This window comes from Megascapheus bottae, chromosome 18 (assembly GCF_031878675.1).
Source record: "Megascapheus bottae isolate mThoBot1 chromosome 18, mThoBot2.hap1, whole genome shotgun sequence".
NCBI lineage: Eukaryota > Metazoa > Chordata > Mammalia > Rodentia > Geomyidae > Megascapheus > Megascapheus bottae.
This window is the reverse complement of record NC_143526.1, coordinates 32,938,743-32,960,953: the sequence shown is the minus strand read 5'-3', so window position 1 is coordinate 32,960,953 and position 22,211 is coordinate 32,938,743. Positions and strand designations below refer to the sequence as shown.

Sequence of the window (22,211 nt, the reverse complement as noted above, 5' to 3'; positions counted from 1 at the left end):
TGCTAATAATTACTGTATCAGTCTCAGACTAAAGAAGCCTCCAAAAGGGTTCTGTAGGCCTCTTTCTTCTGGACTGCTTAGATCAACTACTTTATTGTACTTTATTTCTAACCAATTAAATTGGTGAATATATAAAAAGCAAAGTTAGGAAATGTCATATAACACAAAACTTAAGAAGACAGTGAACACAGCAGGTAACAGAATCAATTCAAAAGTCCTCGAGAGGCAACAGTGATCCACACTGAAAGCTACACTGATCCAAAAAGTCAAGTATAAATGTGCAATGTGGGAACAACAGTTTCATAAAGACACAAATGTAGAAAGCACTTGATGGTATTGGTCAACTGTAACTGCAACACAAATTACAACCACAATGTAATTCTGTCGGACAATGGTTATTTTTGTACAATTCTGGCCCATCACAGAACACTGGGAGAAGCCTAACAAAAACTGATACCTAAAGTGCTACAGTGATTTTAGGGTTCTTAAAAGAAGACAACACATAACCCATAGGTGATGCAGATGTCAGGGATAGACTCTCTAGGGTATGTATGTGGGGAGTACTAGAAAGAGGATTTGGGATTAAGCAGGATGAAGGACATTGAATATAGCTACAATAAACTGCTTGCAACTATAAAAATAGAACAATGAAGTTATTTTGGAAAAGGGAGAAAGGCAAAGTAATGGGGGGAGGGGACACTAATCAGAATACAATATAAACATATGTGGAAATTTAACAATGACCACTCCCTCTCTAACTAACATAAGCTTAAAAAAAAATAATGTGGGGGCCGGGAGTTTAGCCTAGTGATAGAGTGCTTGCCTAGCATGCACGAAGACATGGGTTCGATTCCTCGGTACCACATACATAGAAAAAAGCTAGAAGTGGTGCTGAGGCTCAAGTGGTAGAGCTCTAGCCTTAAGAAGGTCCACGGACAGAGTTCAGGCCCTGAGCTCAAGCCCAGGACTGGCAAAAAAAAAAAAAAAAAAAAAAAAATTAATGTGGAAGCCAGATGTGCCTATAATCCTAGCTACTCAGGAGGCTGAGAGCTGAAGATAAAGGTTCAAAGCCAACCCAGGCACAAAAGGACTTGAGATTCTTAGCGCCAATTAACCCCTAAAAAATGGGAAGTGGGGCTTGGCTCAAGGGTAGGGTGGTAGCCCTGAGCTAAAGAGCTCAAGGACAGCGCCCAGGCCAAGTTCAAGCCCCATGACCCACCAAAACCAAAAAAAAAAAAAAAGTGGACATTCTAATTTAAATTATTTTCTTCAAATAAGTTTATTGTTGTTGTTTTGCCAGTCCTGGGCTTGAGCTCAAGGCCTGAGCATTGTTCTTGGACTTTCTCAAGGCTAGAGCTCTACCACCTGAGCCACAGAACCACTTCTGGATTTTTTTCTATGTATGTGGTACCAAGGAATAGAACCCGGGTCTTCATGCATGCTAGGCAAGCACTCTACCACTAGGCCAAATTCCTGGCCCCAACAAATAGGTATTTTTTAAATTACTCAAACTTACACAATTCTTACAGAATAAAACTACAGCTTATTTACAACAACAATAACAAAAAAGACCACAGCTTGGTACTGGTGGCTCATGCCTATGATCCTAGCTACTTAAGCGGCTGAGATCTCACAATCAAGATTTAGAGTCTAGGTAGACAAATCAAAGAAATGCTCTATGCCCTCTCTCCAAATAAACACCAAAATCTGGAAGTAAGGGGCTCTTTCAGGAAAGTGAAAGAATGGTAGCCATAAGAGAGAAAGCTGAGCTAAATGTGAGGCTCTGAGTTTAAGTCCCAGTATAAGAAGGAAGGAAGGAAAGAAGGGAGGGAGGGAGGGAGGGAATTCTCTTGCAACTAAATAACCCTAAAACTGTGCATCTGCTATAGAACCACATTGTGAGGATGCGAAAACTGACTGTGGGTTGCAATTGACATTGTGGTTAGTCTAGATATCCACTCACATGAGAATTTGATGAAGTTTTCCATTCTTTCTTATTCTTAGTTGAAAACTTCAAGAGTCAGATTTTAAATGATGTCAAATGATAGGACAAGTGTTTTTTGGCAAGTAAAATCTTTGTCACTAAAGATAATTAATAAAGGGAATCAAAATAAAGTAAGATAAGCCAGTTACTGGTGGTTCATATCTGTAATTTTAACAATATGAGGATATTAGTTCAAAGCCAGCCCAAGCAGACAAATGTGCAAGACTCTTGTCTCTAACTAACCAGCAAAAAGCCAGAAGTAGAGGCATGGCTCCAGTGGCAGAGCACCAGCTGTGAGCAAAAGAAGGCAAGCAGGGCTGGGAGTTTGGCCTAGTGGTACAGTGCTTACCTAGCATGCACGAAGACCCAGGTTCGATTCCTCAGTACCCCACATACATAGCAAAAAGCCGGAAGTGGTGCTGAGGCTCAAGTGGTAGAGTGTTAGCCTTGAGAAAGTCCAAAGACAGTGCTCAAGCCCTGAGCCCAAGCCCAGGACTGGCAAAAAAAAAAAAAAAAACAAGAAGGTAAGCATAAACTCAAGGCCAAGTTCAAGCCCCAATACTGGCATACACACACAAAAAAAGTAAAAGAAAATAGCCTATTAGACATGGTGACACATGCATGAAATAGCCACCATCAGGAGATGGAGGGAGAAGAATCAAGTCTGAGGCCTACCCAATCTTGTACAAAGGTAGCAAAACTGTCAAAAACAATATAAAAACAAAGAATGGTAGACATCATGTCTACCATTGAGTGAGACACAATTCAAAACAAAAACAAATGAAGCCTTAAACAGAGCCGTTAAGGGTAAGGCTCAGCAGGAGCATTTGTCTAGCAAGTACAAGGCCTTGGGTTCCAACCACAGAAATCACTAAAAACAGAATGGGCTATATCTTCCTTTCTCTCCCCTCTCTCCCCATTTCACTGATCCTAGGACTTAAACTCCACTATCTTAAGTTTCTTTTGCTCAAGGTGAACACTCTACCCAGCTGGTTTCAAACCATGATCCTGAGATCTCAATCTCCTGAGTAGCTAGAATTACAGGTGAACCACCAATGCCAGGCTCTCTCATTTCCTTTCAACCTTGTGATTCTACTTCCAAGTATATAGAGTTAACCCTAACATTTTAAGTTTAGAAAGTTGGAAAATTATCCAAAAATGAGGGGGGGGGGGGAGAGGACAAGCACAAAAACACTGCCGTATGAGTAAATAAGGGATATTGGGAAATGATGCAAAGCTCAGACCCTGTGCCAGTCACTGTCCTAGGTTCTGAGAATATACCAGCTAATAAAATGATCGTACTTTCTAGCCTCATACAGCTCCCAGCCTAACACAAATGTAAACAATCTATTACATACTGTTCAGCACATCCCAAGTGAAGTACACACAGCACTCCATCTTGTCCTGGAAGACAGAACATTAACTAACCAATCTCTAAAGGTTGATTTCCTCATCCTCCTAATTAAATTAGAGGAGGGTTAAAAGAGATAACATATATACAGTACTCAATAATACCATGTACTCTCAAGTTTGCTGTGCCATCACAAAGATAATTTTCTTTACTAATGAAGTACAACCTCCTCATTTAAAGCATACACTGCTATTTGCTGACTGCTTATGTTAGGGATTCTCAAACCTTCTGTAATACATGAATCACAAACATGGTGAGGATCAGGGGAGAGTGACAGGAAAGCAAGAGAACAACATATTACATAGGCTGAGATGGGCTTATATCCTGACAGGACAGAGAATATTATTCTAGTCTGCCCATGTACATTTATTTCACACAAACAGGATGTTCCTTCTCCTTAAGTACCAATAGTGTATATTTACAAGTAACCTCAAAGTTCAAAAGCACTGCACTACAAAAGCAAGAGAAACTGCTGAGCCCTAAATGCAGCCACACAATCAACAACTGGTACAGAGGCAATGTGACACTCCCTCTGCCCAACTAAATCAGCAATCCTCAAGGACTTACCAGGTAACTAGAGATTTGAAAAGAAAAGAAGTGGGGAGGAGAGGTACAAGGCTCCCTGTCAGATAAAAGCTGTGTTATAATAATTCTGCGATACAGTCTTCCTTTTTCACTCAGGAGCACACAGTGGAGTTTTCCAGAGGGCTATATAACATGTGATGCTATCATGGCTAATGGAATATGTGCTTCCATGTTCCTTTCTAGATTCTCTGAGGAAAATACTTCAGGGAATGCAATCATTTAAGAGCGCAAAGGAACCCTAAGTCTAAAGACACCAAAAATGAAGAGAAGGGTTTCCCATGGAAGAAACATAATCTACTTAATGTGATGTTTGCAAGAAGTATCACACAGAAGGAGGCTGTGGAGGAAGAACTGTCAACTGACTTTAAAATATATACAAATGAACAGATACTTGGGGGGTATGCAATCAACATGACAACTGGATATAATAGGGGAAGTCAGAATGTTTCTGATATCAACTGGAAAGTTCATTCAACTATGCTCCAGTAATTTTCATCTTTTGCGTGTCGACTTGCAAGTACTAGGTCTTAAACTCAAGGCCTTGAGCTTGTCACTTAACTTTTCTGCTCAAAACTAGCAATCCACTATTTCCAGTTTTTTGGCACTTGATTGGAGATTATAACTTTCTGCCTGGGCTGCCTTTGAACCATGATAATGAATAGCTAGGACTAGAGATATGAGCCACAGGTATCTGGCTAGAAATTTTCATCTTAATTTTACTTGATTGGCCTGCAGAATTATTGAAGACACTGTACTAGGAAGAATTCAAGAACTCAAGTTAAAACACAATTAGTTTCCTAACTGCTTGTTTGACATTGCAAAAAAAAAGTTACTTATGCATAATTTCAAATTTCACATGATCAAATTTAAAAGCTAAAATAATAGATATTGTGTCGGATGGGAAAAGCACTGTTAATTTAAGAAAAAACTTTTACAGAAAAGTAGCCTATGAGATGTTAATAGCAGTACATAAGTAAGTAGTAACTGGGTGGTGACTAAAACCTACAGAAACCTATTGCTGCACATGCCAGGAGAATACCTACCAAGTGGGCAAAGGCAAGGCAAGTATTATAAGAACTAAATTGGATTTCTTATATTTCCAGTGTTACCAATCTACACAGCAAAGATTCTTCACAATGAATCCTAGGTTCCAAGTGACAGGGACATAATAAAGATGGGATGGGCTACACAAGAGCTGTCCATGAGCAGCCACAGCATGGCAGGTACTGCACTGACAGTCCAGGAACAAACAACACACTATCTACCTCTTAAAGGAAGAGTCTAATGCAGGAATCACTGAGTAGAGAAATAAAACTAAAATAAATGACAAACTATATTAAAGGCTGATCATGTCTACTAATCATAAGGAACATGGATGCTCTTGGTGAGAGAAAGGACAGAGTGGGTAATTTAGCATTTGCTATCAAAGAGGAAAATGCATATACCTCTCAACCTGGTAATTCAACCTGTAGGTATAAATGTACACAAAGACATACTTAAGCAGGTATATAGCAACATTGTCCATAAAACCAATATTTAAAACAATCAAATATTCATTGACAAAAGAAATCACAGTATTTGTCTGGGAGTATGGTCTAGTGGTAGAGTGCTTGCCTTAGCATGCACAACGCCCTGGGTTTGATTCCTCAGTACCAAATACACAGAAAAAGCCAGAAGTGGGCTGGGAGTTTGGCCTAGTGGTAGAGTGCTTGGCTAGCATGCATGAAGACCCGGGTTCAATTCCTCGGTACCACATACATAGGGGGGGGAAAAAAGCCAGAAGTGGTGCTCAGGCTCTAGTGGTAGAGCTCTAGCCTTGAGAAAGTCCAAGGACAGTGCTCAGGACCTGAGCTCAAGCCCAGGACTGGCAAAAAAAAAAAAGTCAGAAGTGGTGCTGTGGCTCAAGTGACAGAGCATTAGCCTTGAGCTAATGCTGTCTAAGGACAGTGCCCAGGCTCTGAGCTTAAGCCCCAGGACAGATGAAAGAGAGAGAGAGAGAGAGAGAGAGAGAGAGAGAGAGAGAGAGAGAGGGAGAGGGAGAGGGAGAGGGAGAGGGAGAGGGAGAGGGAGAGGGAGAGGGAGAGGGAGAGGGAGAGAGAGAGGGAGAGAGGGAGAGAGGGAGAGAGGGAGAGAGGGAGAGAGGGAGAGAGGGAGAGAGGGAGAGAGGGAGAGAGGGAGAGAGGGAGAGAGGGAGAGAGGGAGAGAGGGAGAGAGGGAGAGAGGGAGAGAGGGAGAGAGGGAGAGAGGGAGAGAGGGAGAGAGGGAGAGAGGGAGAGAGGGAGAGGAGAGAAAGGAGAGAGAGGAGAGAGAGAGAGAGAGAGAGAGGGAGAGGAGAGAAAGGAGAGAGAGGAGAGAGAGAGAGAGAGAGGAGAGAGAGAGAGAGAGAGAGAGAGAGAGAGAGAGAGAGAGAGAGAGAGAGAAGGAAAGGAGGGAGGAAAGAAGGGAGGGGAGAGAAATCAATCACAGTATTTTCCAACTAATAAAATACTACATTCTCACTAGTAAAACAAAAGGCAATATACTGGTACTAGCATGAAAATAATTCCTGTTACATGATCCCAAGTAACAAGGTACAGAATTTATACATATATAAGTAAGTGTACAGAAAACAGTCTAAAAAGATATTCACGGAACTATTCACACAGTGACCTCTGGAGAAGAGAGTGGAAAGGAACAGAATCAGTAGGATGAGCTTTCGTTTTTCACTCTACTAATGCACTGTTACTATGTTTTTAATCACCTATTTGTGCATTAGTTGTGTACACACACACACACGCACGCACGCAGGCACGCACGCAAGCACTCAGGGCCCTGATCCTCCATCCCTATCCCACTGTGGGGGAGAACATAGTGAACCACACCAGCCAGTCTTCCTAGGGTCCTGACACCCTGGTGCCTTTATTCTTTGTTACCAAATGCCTTTCTGTGTTCTTTTCTGCCTAACAGGATCAGAATCATTTCTTAAGGCCCAACCTAAATGCCATCTTTTCTGTCAAGTCCTCAATAGGTCCCAATTTGGCATTCACCATTTCTACCCCTATATTTCCATGGCATTCTTCTCAGATCTTTTTCTTCTTTCTAGTCCTGGGGCTTAAATTCAGGCCCTGAGCGCTGTCCCTGGGCTTTCCTCAAGGCTAGAACTCTACCACTTGCGTCACAGCACCACTTCTGGCTTTTTTCTATGTATATGGTACCAAGGAATCAAACCCAGGTCTTCATGCTAGGCAAGCACTCTACCACTAGGCCTAACTCCTAGCCCAGATCTCTTTTTTTGTACCTCACATTTTCATTCAGTCCCCCTAGTTCAAATTTGATGCAAAGTCTATTCCATTCAACTCATGATTGCCCTTGAGCATATTAAAACTGTGTATCTAGGAAGGGAGAAATGAAGGGAGAAGGAAATAGAGAACATTAAAATCTGCATAAATGTGAAAAAACTTTTTAGTTAGCATTCAATTTTTAGTTAGCATTCAAGATTAAATGAAAAATACCCAGATCCTCTCACTGGCACTGCACAGCAGTAATCACATTAAGTACCATTTTATGAACATCTATTATGGACAGTCACTGAGCCAAACATTTGCCATTATAGCCTGTGCAAGATACTATTTCCTCATACAGACGATACACATAAGCTAAGAAAGGTGAAGTGATTTATTCACAGTCGCATTGAAGTCATATTCATATCTATCTAAGTTTTCTCAAAGAAGAGATCTTACCATGGCAGTCATGGTTGTTTTCTTGGGAAAGTGAAACGAATGATGCAGAAAACAGGTAACAGCAGGCCTGATCTTTAGGGCTGGTTTGCAAGGCTGGTCCAATTCCAGATGGGGGGAGACAGTTTTTGAAACATTGTCTAAATGATAAGGTTATTTTGCCAGCCAGGGACACTGAACAGCTGCTTTCCTCCTGGGAGTCTGAAATTTTGGTAGCTGTTATCCTACAGAATGTCTTCCTGCCTTACTAGTCTTACATAAAAACCCAGGGCAGAAATACTGCACATGTGTTGCTGCAGTTCACTGCTAGAGGAAAGAGTGTATCTGTCTGACCTCTCCCAGTGGAACGGGGACAGAATGTCTGCACATGAATTTCTCTAGCCTCTGTCGGATGTGCCGTCTTCTCTTGCTGATCCTGTTTGTAGACTCCTGCACTGCAATAAACCAAAGCCCTCAGTGCCATGGATTCCAAGTCCTATGAATCTTTAAGGGCTTCTCAAATACGGGGCATCTGGGGACTCCTGACCCAAGTCACAAAAGCCACGCACACAACAAGCTAACATTTAGCTAACAGAGTATCATAGAAAAGAAAGGTATAAACAAAAGAGAGCCTTACTTCTCTGGATTATCTGGAAACTTGATCCGCAGCTCTTGGTTTTTGTACGATCTCTTTTCAAATGTAAGGATCATTTTCTTCACAGAACTTTCATCCAGTGGTTCTTCCTGGTGGAACAAATGCAAGTACTCAGTCCACAGGGATTCAGATTCACTGGCATTACTTCTTTCCTGTGGCCCTTAGGCTCCAATTCATTCTGCCACTTGCCTTCCTAGGATCAATTTACAGTATACACTTTTTCTCCCCTGCTAGAATGAAGGCTAAACGTCCCTCAGATACTTCCATGTATCATTCTGGGTGTCTTACTATATCTGTCTTACTATATACCAATATCTGTAACACAAGATATTTAGTCTGAGGTGTTAAATATTCACCCAGTAAATATTTCTTGGGTATAGTATAAGACACAGAGTAAGTAATAATACTATATTTTATTGTTTAACATTTATCACATCCTTTTTTTCCACTATTCAGGCAAGATATCACTCAGAAATTCCAAAGAACGGGGCACTGGTGGCTCATGCCTGTAATTCTAGCTATTAGGAAGTTGAGAACTGATAATCACCATTCTAAGCCAGCCTGGGCAGAAAAGTCCTTGAGATTTCTTATTTCCAATTAACTTCCAAAAAGCCAGAAATAGAACTGCATCTCAAGTGATAGAATATGAGCCTGAGTAAAAAAGCTCAGTACCCAGGTGCTGAGTTTAAGCCTCAGGGCTGGCATTAAAAAAAAAAAAAAAAAAAAAAACCCTGCCAAGCATGGTGGCTCATGCCCATAATCCTAGCTATTCGGGAGGCTGAGATCTGAGACTGCAGTCCAAAACCAGTCCAGGCACTAAAGTCTGTGAGATTCTTATCTCCAATTGACCACTAGAAAATCGAAAGTGGCAATGTGGCTCAAGGCGTAGGGGTGGTAGCCTAGGTAGCCTCTAACTGAAGAGCTCAGGGACAACACCTAGGCCCTGGGGTAGGGCGGTAACTTTGAACCGAAGAGCTCTGGGACAGGCCCAGACCCAGGCCTGGCACAAAAAAAAAAAAAAAAAAAAAAAAGGAGGAGGAGGGAGAGGGAGGAGGAGGAGGAGAAGGAGGAGGAGGAGGAAGAAGAGGAGGAGGAGGAGGAGGGAGGGGGAGGAGGAGGAGGGAGGGGGAGGGGGAGAGGGGGAGGAGGAACAGAGAATTTAGTAGCCTTGAGCTGGGAATGGTGGAGCTTACCTGTCCTCCCAACACTAAGAAAGCTGTAGTAGGAAAATCATGAGTTTATAGCACAAGAATTCTGAGTTCAAAGACAACTAAAACTACAAACTACATACTGACGCTTCCAAAAAACAGAGTTAAGCTGGGCACTGGTGGCCCACGCCTGTAATCCTAGCTACTCAGAAGGCTGAGATATGAGAATTCCATTTAAAGCCAGCCTGAGGAGAAATGTCTGTGAGACTCTTATCACAAATTAACTACTCTGAAAAGGCCAGAAGTGGTGCTGCGACTCAAATAGTAGAACACTAGCCTTGAACACAAAGAGGCTCAGAGATAGTGTCCTGACCCTGAGTTAAAGCCCCTCCTCCCCAGGGGGGGCCAAAGTGGGGAGGAGTTAACCTTGTACTATATGTATAGCACGTAGCATTTTCTTACTTCATATACCATAATATCTGCAAAGTAAATAATATTATTTAAAGCTGAGTCATTTCCCCAAAAAAATCTACACTAAGATTTCATAAGTATTTTATCTTTAGTTTACTTTTCAGTTTGAATTAATGTGCAACAATGTACCCTTCCTCTGTAATACTCTCCCATCTCCCAGCCTCATAGCTTTGTAGTCATTGACTATAACTCATACCTAAAAGCAATAAAGAAACTGTTATTGGGAGAATCTGAAATAGATTCTTTTGGAAAGCACTAAATCACCCCATAATTTTATAAGTACTCAGAAAATGTTAGCTATTATTTAATTAATATATCACAATGTTCATATATTGAGTTTTAAGTAGGTGATACATATACATTAATCTGGGGCATAACGCACTTCATAGACTCCATCAGTAACTCCTCGGCTCATCCTTCCCCAGGGTCTACAGTTATAAGAGGGTTTCCTAACCAGTAGGAACCAAAGTCAGTATTTTAACCATGTCAGCACTCAGAGCCTAGCTTTACGTTTCAAACCCTCACCAATTCAGACCCATTCCTGAGTCTTCATTACATGCCCTTACTAAATTCATCCACTTGAGACTTAATAAAATTCCAAATCCCTCACATGACCTACAGAGGGAAAGACTGGTAGGATCTGGTCTACACAGTCTCTTTAGCCCCAAGCCTGGACAAATTAACCCCTGTTTCTGGTCCCTGTGTACTAGTACACTACTGATTCTCTAGTGCCTAGAACACAGCAGGTACCCAGTGAATCTGCTGAAGGCAGAAACGGAGTTCAAGAGGACTGGAATGAATGTGTTTCCAGTATTCTTCAAGGTCACAGAGAGGATCTAAAGAAATTATGTACATGAAATTGTTTAGTAAACCATATTAGTTTAAGGCATGGTGTATCTTAACATACCCCCAGGGTTTAACTATAATAAAGATTTCAAGGAAAGGGTTAAACCACTTTCAAGACACCTTCAAAATAACCAGTAACCACCGTTTCCTCCCCTTGCCTAACATCTTGCCCACTCTATAAAAAGCAGTATTTGAGGGGGCCAGGAGTTTGGCCTAGTGGTTAAAGTGCTTGCCTAGCATGCATGAAGACCTGGGTTTGATTCCTTGGTACCACATACATAGAAAAAAGCCGGAAGTGGTGCTGAGGCTCAAGTGGTAGAGCTCTAGCCTTGAGAAAGTCCAAGGACAGTGCTCAGTCCCTGAGCTCAAGCCCAGGACTGGCAAAAAAAAAAAAAAAAAAAAAAAAGCAGTATTCGCACCAATGCAGCTCTCATGGGATTTCCAAAATCCCAGCCTCTCCAGAGTGTGGCCTTGTCTTCTGTAATTCTCTCCAACTCTGGGGGAAAGCCGAATTATCGGTCTTAGTCATCAGCCACAGCAGCACCTCCAATAGCTCAACGTCAGAAACCAGAGGGAGGTTTCAGAAAGATGAATGCTAGTGATGTAGCACAAAAAGGACAATAATATTTTACAAGTTCATGTGACTTCACAGGGGCAAGCATCACTTGTTTTTCATCAAATGGGACTTTGGTGGCAGTGAGAAAATAACTCCTGGACTTGTAGCCTTCCATGTGTCATTTTTACAAAGTGATCTCTTTGTCCCTGTCCCTCAACTGAAGGGCTGGCTCCACCATTACATTTCTGTCTCTAAGGCTAGAAACCACTCTCTTGTGACAGTTACTGGCCTAATCCTCCAGGACGACCCTTGTCCTACATGAGAATAATACCTGCCAATTAACTGCTGCTGCTGCTACAGGGCAAAGAGACTGGCAAGGAGCTGGTGGCAAGGAAGGAACTGGGGAGTGAGGAGGTGTGCTACACACAGTTTGTGTAAGTTCTTGCTGCACTCAGAGAGGCTGACTCCTACCCCAGACTTCCCAAGTGCCATCATCTTTTGGGGGGGGGGGGGTGCAAAGCCCCGTGTTAGCACTGACCCAAACACTAATGAGGAGAGAGCTTTTGTTAGAATACATCAAAGACCCTTTTGGAATAAGAATCATTTTTTTTCCTTCTTAGAGTCACATTCCAGACTCATATTTTTAACCCAAACTTAGCATCATGTCTTTGAGGGAATTAGAAAACAGCTGGCTCTTAGAAATCTATTTCCATAATTCATATTGAACAAAATGCCAGAATGAAATAACATACAAGTTAACACTTAAGGATTTAAAAAACATAAAGTTAAAAGTCATTTTGTTTTTAATCACTTATATTTTACCTCTACTCTCCTCAGCTTAATTCATTTATTTGTTCAATAAATATTAAGGGCCTACTAAAAGTGAGCCATTGCTCTAAGTGCCAGAGATACAGCTGTGAACAAAATAGCCTGTCCCTGTGTTCATGAGAGGCCAAAAGCAATTGAGTAATATCAACAAATAAGAATTTCAAATCATGATACATTCTGTGAAGACAACATATGGAATACGGTGACAGGAGCATAGAATTGTAAGGCTACCCTAGAGACTGGACAGAGTTCTCCAAGAGGGAAGCAACTGCCCTGACATCTGAATGGGAAGAATCCAGCCATGTGAAGCATAGGAGAAGAGTATTCTAAGACAGAGCCAGAACTAAAAAGGTCCAGGGGCAGGAATGAGTACAAAGGCCCAACATACCTTCAGGAAGAACAAATATGCCCTGGAGCATTTTTTTCTTATTTGAAGATCCAGGTTAGACTCAAACAATCCTCTTCCCATTTTAGCCTCCTGATTGCTGGGACTCTGTGTACCACCACACTTGCCTCTAAACTGTATTTATTCAATCACAGTCTCATAGCACCCCCTTGAACTTCCATTACTGGTTTGCCAATGCCATTTCCTCTACTGAGAAGGTCTTCTAGCACTTGCCTGATTGACAGAATTCAACATCCTTCAAAGACTACTGACTATATTTTTTTAAAAACTTAAGTATCAACACTAGGAAATGGAAAGACATCCCATGCTCATGGCTAGGGAGAACCAACATAGTGAAAATGGCGATACTGCCAAAACTGATATACAAATTCAATGCAATCCTCATCAAAATCCCAAAGACATTCTTTACTGAAATAGATGATCTAATCCAAAGATTCATATGGAACAAGAAAAGACCTAGAATAGCCAAAACAGTTCTAGGCAGAAAGAGCAATGCTGGTGGTATTACAATACCAGACTTCAAACTCTACTATAGAGCCATAATAACAAAAACCACTTGGTACTGGCACAAAAACAGACCAGAAGATCAGTGGAACAGAAGACCCAGAAATACCACATACCTATAGGCAACTTGCATTTGACAAAGGAGCCAAAGATATACAGTGGAATTATTGGTGCTGGCAAAACTGGGCGGCCACATGCAGAAAACTAAAAATTGACCCTAGCCTTTCGCCATGCACAAAAAAAAAGTGGATCAAAGACCTGAATGTCAGACCGGAAACCATGAAACTGCTACATGATAAAGTAGGAGAGACACTGGAACTCATAGGCACAGACAAAAGATTCCTGAACAGAATCCCAGTGTCACAATAGACTGGAGAGAGACCCGATAAATGGGACTACCTAAAAATAAAAAGTTTCTGTACAGATAAAAACATAGTCGCAAAAGTAGAGAGACAGCCAACCAACTGGGAAAAGATATTCACCAATAATACATTTGACAAATGCTTAATATCCAGTATCTACAAGGAACTCAAGAAACTAATCCCCCGAAAACCCAATAAACCATTCACTAAATGGGCAAGGGAACTAAAGAGAGACTTATCAGAAGAAGAGATTAAAATGGCAGAAAAGCATATGAGAAAATGTTCATCATCCATGGTCATAAAGGAAATGAAATAAAAACAACCCTAAGATGCCACCCTACCCCAACAAAGAATGGCCAAGATTTTGAACTCAAACAATGACAGCTGCTGGCGGGGTTGTAGAGAAAAAGGAACCCTACTACACTGCTGGTGGGAATGTAAACTAGTCCAGCCACTCTGGAAAGCAGTGTGGAGGTTTCTTAAAGAACTGAAAATTGACCTTCCCTACCATCCCACCATACCACTTCTGGGCATCTACCCTGAACATCATAACCCAAGATATGATAAGGATACCTGCTCCGCTATGTTCATCTCTGCACTATTCACAATAGCCAGGCGATGCGAACAATCCAGATGCCCTACTGCAGATGAATGGATACAGAAAATGTGCTATATATATACAATGGAACTCTACATAGCCAACAGACAAGATAAAATAATGGCATTCACAGGGAAATGGATGAGTCTAGAGCGAATCATGTTGAGTGAGATAAGTCAAGACCCAAGGAACAAAAGGCACATGGTATCCTTAATATGTGGCTATTAAATCCAAAGAGTACAAGATCGAGGACTCAATATTTGCATACCCAATGCTATGGACATGGTAATGGAAATATAAACATAACTATACAGACATAAAAATCCATGACTCTATAGAGATAATGTTTTATTTCATAAATTAATACGTTTCTATGACATACAAACCCTTAGCCTAATTTGGATTAAGTTCTAAAAACTAAGAGATTCCCTTCTTGAACACTTGTTTGTTAAACTTGTCATCTGAAATATGATGTAAAAATCAATGTTAATAAATTCTTTAATAAAAAAAAAAAAAAAAAACTTAAGTATCGGGCCAGGAGTTTGGCCTAGTGGTAGAGTGCTTGCCTAGCATGCACAAAGACCAGGGGTCGATTCCTTAGTACCACATACTTAGAAAAGGCCAGAAGTGGTGCTGAGGCTCAAGTGGTAGAGTTCTAGCCTTGAGAAAAATCCAAGGACAGTCCTCAGGCCCTGAGCTCAAGCCCAGGACTGGCAAAAAAAAAAAAAAAAAAAAAAAAACCAAAAAACAAAAAAAAAACCTTAAATATCTACTATATGTCCTGAGAACCGTTAGTTTAGAAAGCTTCTCTGACCCAGTCTAGTCAACACCAATTATTCCCTTCCTCTCCATTCCCATGCGGCCTTTGTCTGTGGTATTCTTCATGAATTGCAAATGTTTTCCAAACTACATTATCTACTTCACCTTCACAGCAATGCCATAAAGAAGTTTCAGCCCCATTTTACAGAGCAAGCCAGGAAGCTCAGAATACTAGGCTTGTGCCTGGAATCTTAGCTATTCAGGAGGCCGAGATCTGATGGTCGCAGTTCAAAGCCAGCCCAGGCATGAAAGTCCAGAGACTTATCTCAAACTACCAGAAAACCAGAAATGGCACTGTGGCTCAAAGTGGTAGAGCACCAGCCTTAGGCTGAAGAGGTTAAGGACAGTGCTCAGACCCGAAGTTCAAGCCCCACGACCAAAACACCTATGTACTTGGTCCAGAGTTGCTGTACATATGGCACATCCCAGCTAGCAACTGTACATATGGCACATCCCAGCTAGCACCCTCTTACCTCTTCCTCTTCTTCCTCGCCCTCTCTGTCCATAATCTGGAGCAGTCTTTTTTTGTCATCATCTGTTTCTTCGACCACAGTGGCTTCTTCCTCCCGATAACGGCCTCGTTCCCGAGGCCCAGCTTGTTTCCGACGAGTTTTCAGCTCCTCTTCTTCATCATCCCGAGGCCTTTTTGTGCCCCTGTTGGGCTGAGAAAGACAGAAAAGAAACACAAGATGTTAGGGCTGGAAAATAAATAGGCAAAGAGCAAACATTCCCAAAGTACCTAACAATTCCCTGACAGTAAAGTGCCATGGCATATAGTCTTTTCCAAAGAATTCAGGAATGTTCTATGTAGTCATTTTTTAAACCTTTAATGATTCTTCATAAGGTATCAGATACTGTAAGTTTTTAACAGAATTTTGTTTATACAATTGTACTGCTTCATAAAAATCACAAGGAAAAAGCTTTTCTGGAATAGAGATATGGGGTTAGGTTGACTTGTCAAGATATGAACCCTAACATTCATCCTTTAACACCGTTTTAATGTAAAGTCTCAGTTAGTCAAAAATTGTTCAAAGAAGGGAATATCACATATGTAACTTCTGAAGCTCTACTCAACTTCACAGGAGAAGAGACTAGAGGCTAGATAAAGAACCTAAACAGATACTTCTCAAAAGAATATACAGAAACAGTCTACTAACATGAAAAAAATGGTCCTCATCAGGAAAATCCAAGCAAAATCCAAAATAAGATACCACCTCTCATCTTTTAGAATAGCTGAGGAGAATAGCTGTGTAAATAAAAGGATATCCAATGTACACTGCTGGTGAGAATGTAAACTAATATGGACACTATGGAAAAGCTTATAAAAGTACCTCAGGGAAAAAAAGTAGATTGACTTTATAATTCAGCAATCCTGCTTCTGAGCATATATCCAAAGGAAATAGAATTAGTATGCTGAAGAGATACTTGCCCCTCTATGTTCTCTTTAGCTAATTATTCACAATCACTAAGGGAAGCCCTAAGTGTCCATTGGTGAAGAAATAAAGAAAATGTAGTATGTATATACAATGGAGTACTATTCAGCATAAGGAGGAAATTCTGTCATTTACAACTACATAGATCAACCTGGAAGACATTATACTAAGACAAATAAGCCCGGCACAGAAAGACAAACCATACAACATCACTTAGGAGCAGATATCAGTTATTAAAGAGTAGGTGAAAAGGAAAAGTGTTGATCAAAGGAAGAATTATTTTTAGTAGTTTGTTACACAAAATGGTGATTATGATAATACACTGCAGATTTTCAAATTATAAAAATATTTTAAATGTTTTCACCATGAAAATATAGTGATTTTAATTGGTCATAATCATTCCACATTGTAAATATATAGCAAAATATCACATTATACTCTATATCAATATTAATCAATTAAAATATTTTTAAATAAGAAAATTTTAATGTTAAAGGCCTATAGGCAGAGAACTACTGAGGTTCACAAACCTCAGCATCTGGAAGTCAGAGCTGGCACTTCCTGAGGCTCTTTCCACCACATATGACCTCATTTTGCCTCTTACAGCACAATCGATGGAGGAGTCCTCACTGATGCTTCCCATGAAATCAGAATTAAACAGGGCACTACTGAGTGGGCTTCAGAGCTGAACAGAAATGCGCTGCAGCAGACATCAAAGGGCTCAATGTCACCACTCAGCTCCGCTTGCTGCTAGTGTGACTTCAGGTATACTGTCCACCTCTCTATGCCTTGGCTTCCTTAACTGCAAATGAGGATTATATTGAAAAGGCTGCTTATAAACCAACCTCTAAACTATAATAATATTAAACAAATATATAATTATCTCTGCAAGGCAATCCACATGATCCTGAATTCCAAACAAAATATTTGTGTAAAACTCCTCATGAGCTTTTGTCTCATATGACAACTGCACCCACCACAAATGTGTTAGCCTGATGTGGTATCATACCACCAAACAGAAGAAAATGCCACATTCACTGCCAGCCTGCTAAGGTATACAGTAATAACAGACACATTTCTATTATGCATTTCACACATCTCTCCAGTGGCTGTCAGTGAACGGCACGGTGCCAGGGGCAGAAAGTCATTCCACACATTTGTGTATCCTGCTGGTGTTCCATACCAGGTGCTTCAGTAAGTCTGAGCATACGACATAGCTTAGAAAACTCATATTAGATAGTTTCATTTGTGGTGTACCACCTGCTATTTTTCACTCTCCTGAGTCTTCCTGGTATAGATTATAGAATCTCACACAAACAACATACCTAAGTATAAATATCTACTACCATTACTGTTCTACCATAAAAAAAAAAAGAGAGAGAGAGAAAGAAAGAAGAAAAGAGAAATAAGCATGGCAGTAACTACAGACTGCTAACGGAGGTTTGGCCTTGATATGAGAAGGGGAAGTGAAGGTAGCTTCATCCCAGAACTAGAAATCTGTAGCTCCCCAGCAGGTAAGGAACGTCAGCCCCCTGGGAACACAAATTCTTTCAGGCTCATAAAACAAGCCCTGCTGTGATTCTGATTAGCAAGAGCCTGCTGCCGCAGCCAAGTCAAGACACAGCTCTAAAAGTCTCCATGGAGAGGAGATTTCTGGATTGTTTATCTCCAGAGGCAGATAGAAAAGACAGTGGACCACAATTAAAAGGAGATACCTAAATATTGCCACAGTAGAAAAATGCAAAACAGACATAATGCAATATCTTTTTGGAACCCATCTTCCAATCTACTTCTTTAAAACAAACATCATAGAGGTCAGGAAGGAATTTCATTTTACCTCTAATGATTTCTGCCTGCAGAACTTTCATCTCCACCATTTCTCTGGGGATCAGAAGTAGTTAGCAACTCTGTTTTATAAGCAAGAAAAAAGGATGGCTAGGATCTTTTAATAATCTCCTGCAAGGAAACCTGGTTCCCTCTTCAAGCTGAATGTGACCTCTGCAAAGTTTGTTCATCCACTACCGTTGTAGGACCTTAACTGACAACAGACAGGCTTACATATTTCCATTAGTATAAGTCACATGTGTGAGACCTTGGTTCAGTTAAAAGAATATCATTAACTCAACAAATAATTTATTAAAGAATTCAGACTATTTACCTACTATGCACAAGGCTTTGAGTCTGACTGCCAACTCTGCATTGCTAAAGGTAGAAGAGGGAGGGTGGAAATAAGAAAAGCAGGAAAGGAACCTGTGAAGGAAGTTGGAAGGGAGAGAGGAAAAGGAAAGGATGAACCTGAGCACATAGCATGTATGAGACAAACACTACCTTGTTCTTGGAGCTTAACAGCCTATGACAGAGGATGTTCTCAAAATAGAAAGCAAGCTATAGAGGCAATTTATGTTTTTAGTAGCTATGTTTAAAAGAGCAAAAAGAAGCAGGTAAATTTAATAATATGTTTTATCTATCTAAAATATTACCAAAGCAACGTGTAGTCGATATAAAAAATGCTATTTACCTTTTATCCACACTAAGTCTTTGGTACCTGGTATGCATTTATACTGATAGTCTCTTAAGGAGCCAAGTCCATTTACAGCCTTCCTGTTCCCTGATAAAGCCAAACTAGAGCCATCTTTCCACCAACCATGAATGAAACAGATGCTTACAAGGCCAAAATCCCAACCCTGCAAGGTTCATCCAAAAATCACACCTGCACCCAGAAGAAAAAATTGACTATATTTCCTCAATATTCACCATTGTGAAAGCAACTGATTCTATACAACAAAGCCAGAAGCTAGGTGCTGTCAAACTGACTTAACTCCTGGGGAGTAAAAGAGCTTTGGATCCAGACTGAGAATATAACACTCAGAGCCTGCCAAAGGTCAGCAGCTCACACTCCTTTAGTCACTTACAACCAATTGCAAGAGGCTTAAGCCATTCTTACCAGTCACCTTTGAAGATTAATTTGAAATCCCTCAAGATAAAGGAATAACAAAAGCAATTGTTCTTAATAAAATCTTTTCTCAGCTTCTACTAACCACAAGAATAGAGGGGGGGGGGGGATTGAACTGTTAACTTTGGAAATACCAAGGATTTTACCACTTTCTCCATTCCTTGCCTTACTTCCCAAATGGTGAGTGGAATAAAGACTCACTAAGTGTTTGTCCCCATCCAACCACACAAGATACATGAAGGACTCCAACTTACTCAAAGCTTACAGGAAGCTTCAAGATAATGTATAGAAAGAATGCCTTAACTTCTTAATAATCTTGCTGCGTATGTGTAACTTGGAGACAGAAACCCTCCTGGAAACAGAAATGAAGACATTCCCCCTGGAAAAAGAAATCAAGACATCTCCACAAAAGCTTTGAAAGAGTTAAAAAATTAAATAAGCTATCTGTCTAGAATACTCCCTGTGTACCCTGACAATATCCAACCTAAGCTTTAGGTTTCGTTTCTCTACTCTCTCGCTATTTTTTTTTTTAATTAAAAAGCAGCGAGAAGCTTCGGCTATAATGAGGGGCTATGGGAGCATGCAGTTATATTGGGCTTAAAGTAATGTACCATAGGAAGAGGCTACATCACCAAAACGAATCCTAAATTAAAACTCCACCATGAAACCAACTCCATTTCCTCTGAGCATGCAATCTATATTATCACATTTATGGTCTATCCTGACCTCAATTAGACTTAGAGGAGGAGGGAACTTCTATGATAACCAATAAAGGTATCATTATGATAAATTATAAAAACATAGTGCAATTATTAATGTGAAGAGCACATTTGTACCAGGATAAAGCCATGTAAACATGTGTACATATCTAAATATAGCTCAACAATCCAAATTACCTAAGAAAGACAATACATTAAAAAAAAAACTGCTTTCACTCTAAGAGAAGAAACCATGTTCAATTCTATTACAGAAAACTTCCATAACATTGTAATAAACTAGGAATTCTTCAGCTGGCACTGAGGAACAGGGATCACCTAGAAAATGGACATCCCGGTCCAATATGGTATGCTGTTGCCTAATATCAAATAATGGGATATTTATCTTCTACCAAAAGAGGAACTCTAAGCCCAGTGTATTTAGGCAATTTACCTACAGTGAGTAAGAAGCAAAGACTTCAGCCCAGCACCAATAGCTTATACCTGTAACCCTAGATACTCATGGGGCAAAGATCCAGAGAATCATAGCTATGAGGCCATAAAACACTGTCAAAATAACAAACAAAAAGCTAGGATGAAGGTGTGGCTCAAGTGGTAGAATGCCAGTCAAATAAACTGAGTAATTCTGAGTACCCAAGTTAAAACACCAGTCAGATTTTCCTAAATTCAAATCCTGGCCCCTCTACTCAACAGTTCTGGAAAGTTAACCTATCCTCTCCATGACTGAGTTTTCTGTCTACAAATGGGAGGCAATAACCACCCCTTTCCATACAGTGTCTGTCTCTGTCTCTCTCTCATACACATCTACACAGACTTAGATAGATAGATAGATAGATAGATAGATAGATAGATAGCAAAGACAGATGTTTCTAGAGTATGAAGCAGTTTGGCCTATGGAAAACAACATATAGAACTCTCTTTGATAACTCTGATTCAAAATTGATAAAGTTTGACATTGGAAAAGATTATATTAATGGTTAGGTTTTTAAATGTAGAGCCCTTTCTATTGTCAATAGATTGACCTATACTGTCCCCTCCATTTGTGCATTTTGGCAGCCAATAACGAGGACAAGAAACATTGGGATTTCTGGTAACATTTTTTTCATTTATTTTTCAATCCATACTTATGAGATTGACAATGTATTAATTCTACAGAAAATGCTTGTATACACAAGCATTGTGTCACAATCTCGTAACACAGTTCTTCTCACTAAAAATAAGACCAGCTTTAAGGCCTCCTTAGTCCTACCATCTATCTGAAGTCTGAATCTCCTTTTGAAACATCTCTGATGAACTCCAAAAAATGCTAACAATACATTTGAGAAACAAACAAACAAAAATCTCTGGGCAGGTACAGACCGGGACTTTCCTAACACGTTTGCCAGATACTCTCTTCAGTCTATGTTCCTTCCATCTTTAGATCATTCCTTAGAGAATTCAGTAAATAGAAGAGAAAACTTTCCATTGGCAATTTCCTTCCCTGGTATCTAATCCTTCTCTTTAAAGAACCTAGTCTATCAGATTTGGGGGGGAAAAAATATATATATATATATATATGTATGTATATGTATTTCATTTCAAAACGGTAATCCTATTTACTTTTCCCGTTCTGGTTGACTTTTATTTTTCAGAATAAACGGTTTCAGTGGGAAAAGTTGAGGCAAGGGATCACAAACACAAGGGAGAAAAAGAAGCACACAATAATTAAATTCTGCCTTGCCATCAATTTGGGATTTTGCAACTTTAAAACTTTCTAGCATCCCTTGAGATAATTAGACATTTACAATGTCACAACCCAAGCTTGTGACTGAATTGGTTTAACCAATCTGAACTGCTCAGAAATCAGCTGCTGTTAATCTCCTCTGATTACCTTTTATCAGAATAATAGGAGTTTTCAAATATTCGTCCTTACCAGATGGTAGTGAGTGGCTTGACCCAGAAGTTGCAGATGAGCTGCGATAATGAGTTTTTCCCTTCCTTTACTGGCTGCACATTCACTGGTGACATTTTGTAACTAGGACTTCTGGCTCAATCAATATTTGCAGGCATGAAACCTGCCAAAGTTAACATCAGGGCTCCCTTGCAAATTTGCTTAAGGCACAACTGAAAAAGCTCAGTCTCCAATGCTGCCACGACCATCAGCCAAGATTCATAATTAGAGATCAAAGTAATCAGAGAGAAAATTCCACACATCAATGAGTCATTGTGAAGACTAAACAAAATACTTCACAAAGGGGTTCT

General features: G+C 40.3%; 1 protein-coding gene across 4 annotated transcripts in view; it reads right to left on the bottom strand.

Annotated features, from left to right (window-relative positions):
- Ctnnbl1 (catenin beta like 1) overlaps positions 1 to 22,211 on the bottom strand; it is a 158,008-nt gene that overhangs the window by 106,875 nt on the left and 28,922 nt on the right. For all 4 annotated transcript variants that reach the window (XM_090352335.1, XM_090352334.1, XM_090352336.1 and 1 more), the window contains 2 exons: positions 15,342 to 15,530; positions 8,313 to 8,419 (listed from right to left, as the gene is read on the bottom strand). In XM_090352335.1, coding sequence (XP_090208461.1) covers positions 8,313 to 8,419; positions 15,342 to 15,530 — 296 coding nt within the window. The remainder of the gene's footprint in view (positions 1 to 8,312; positions 8,420 to 15,341; positions 15,531 to 22,211) is intronic.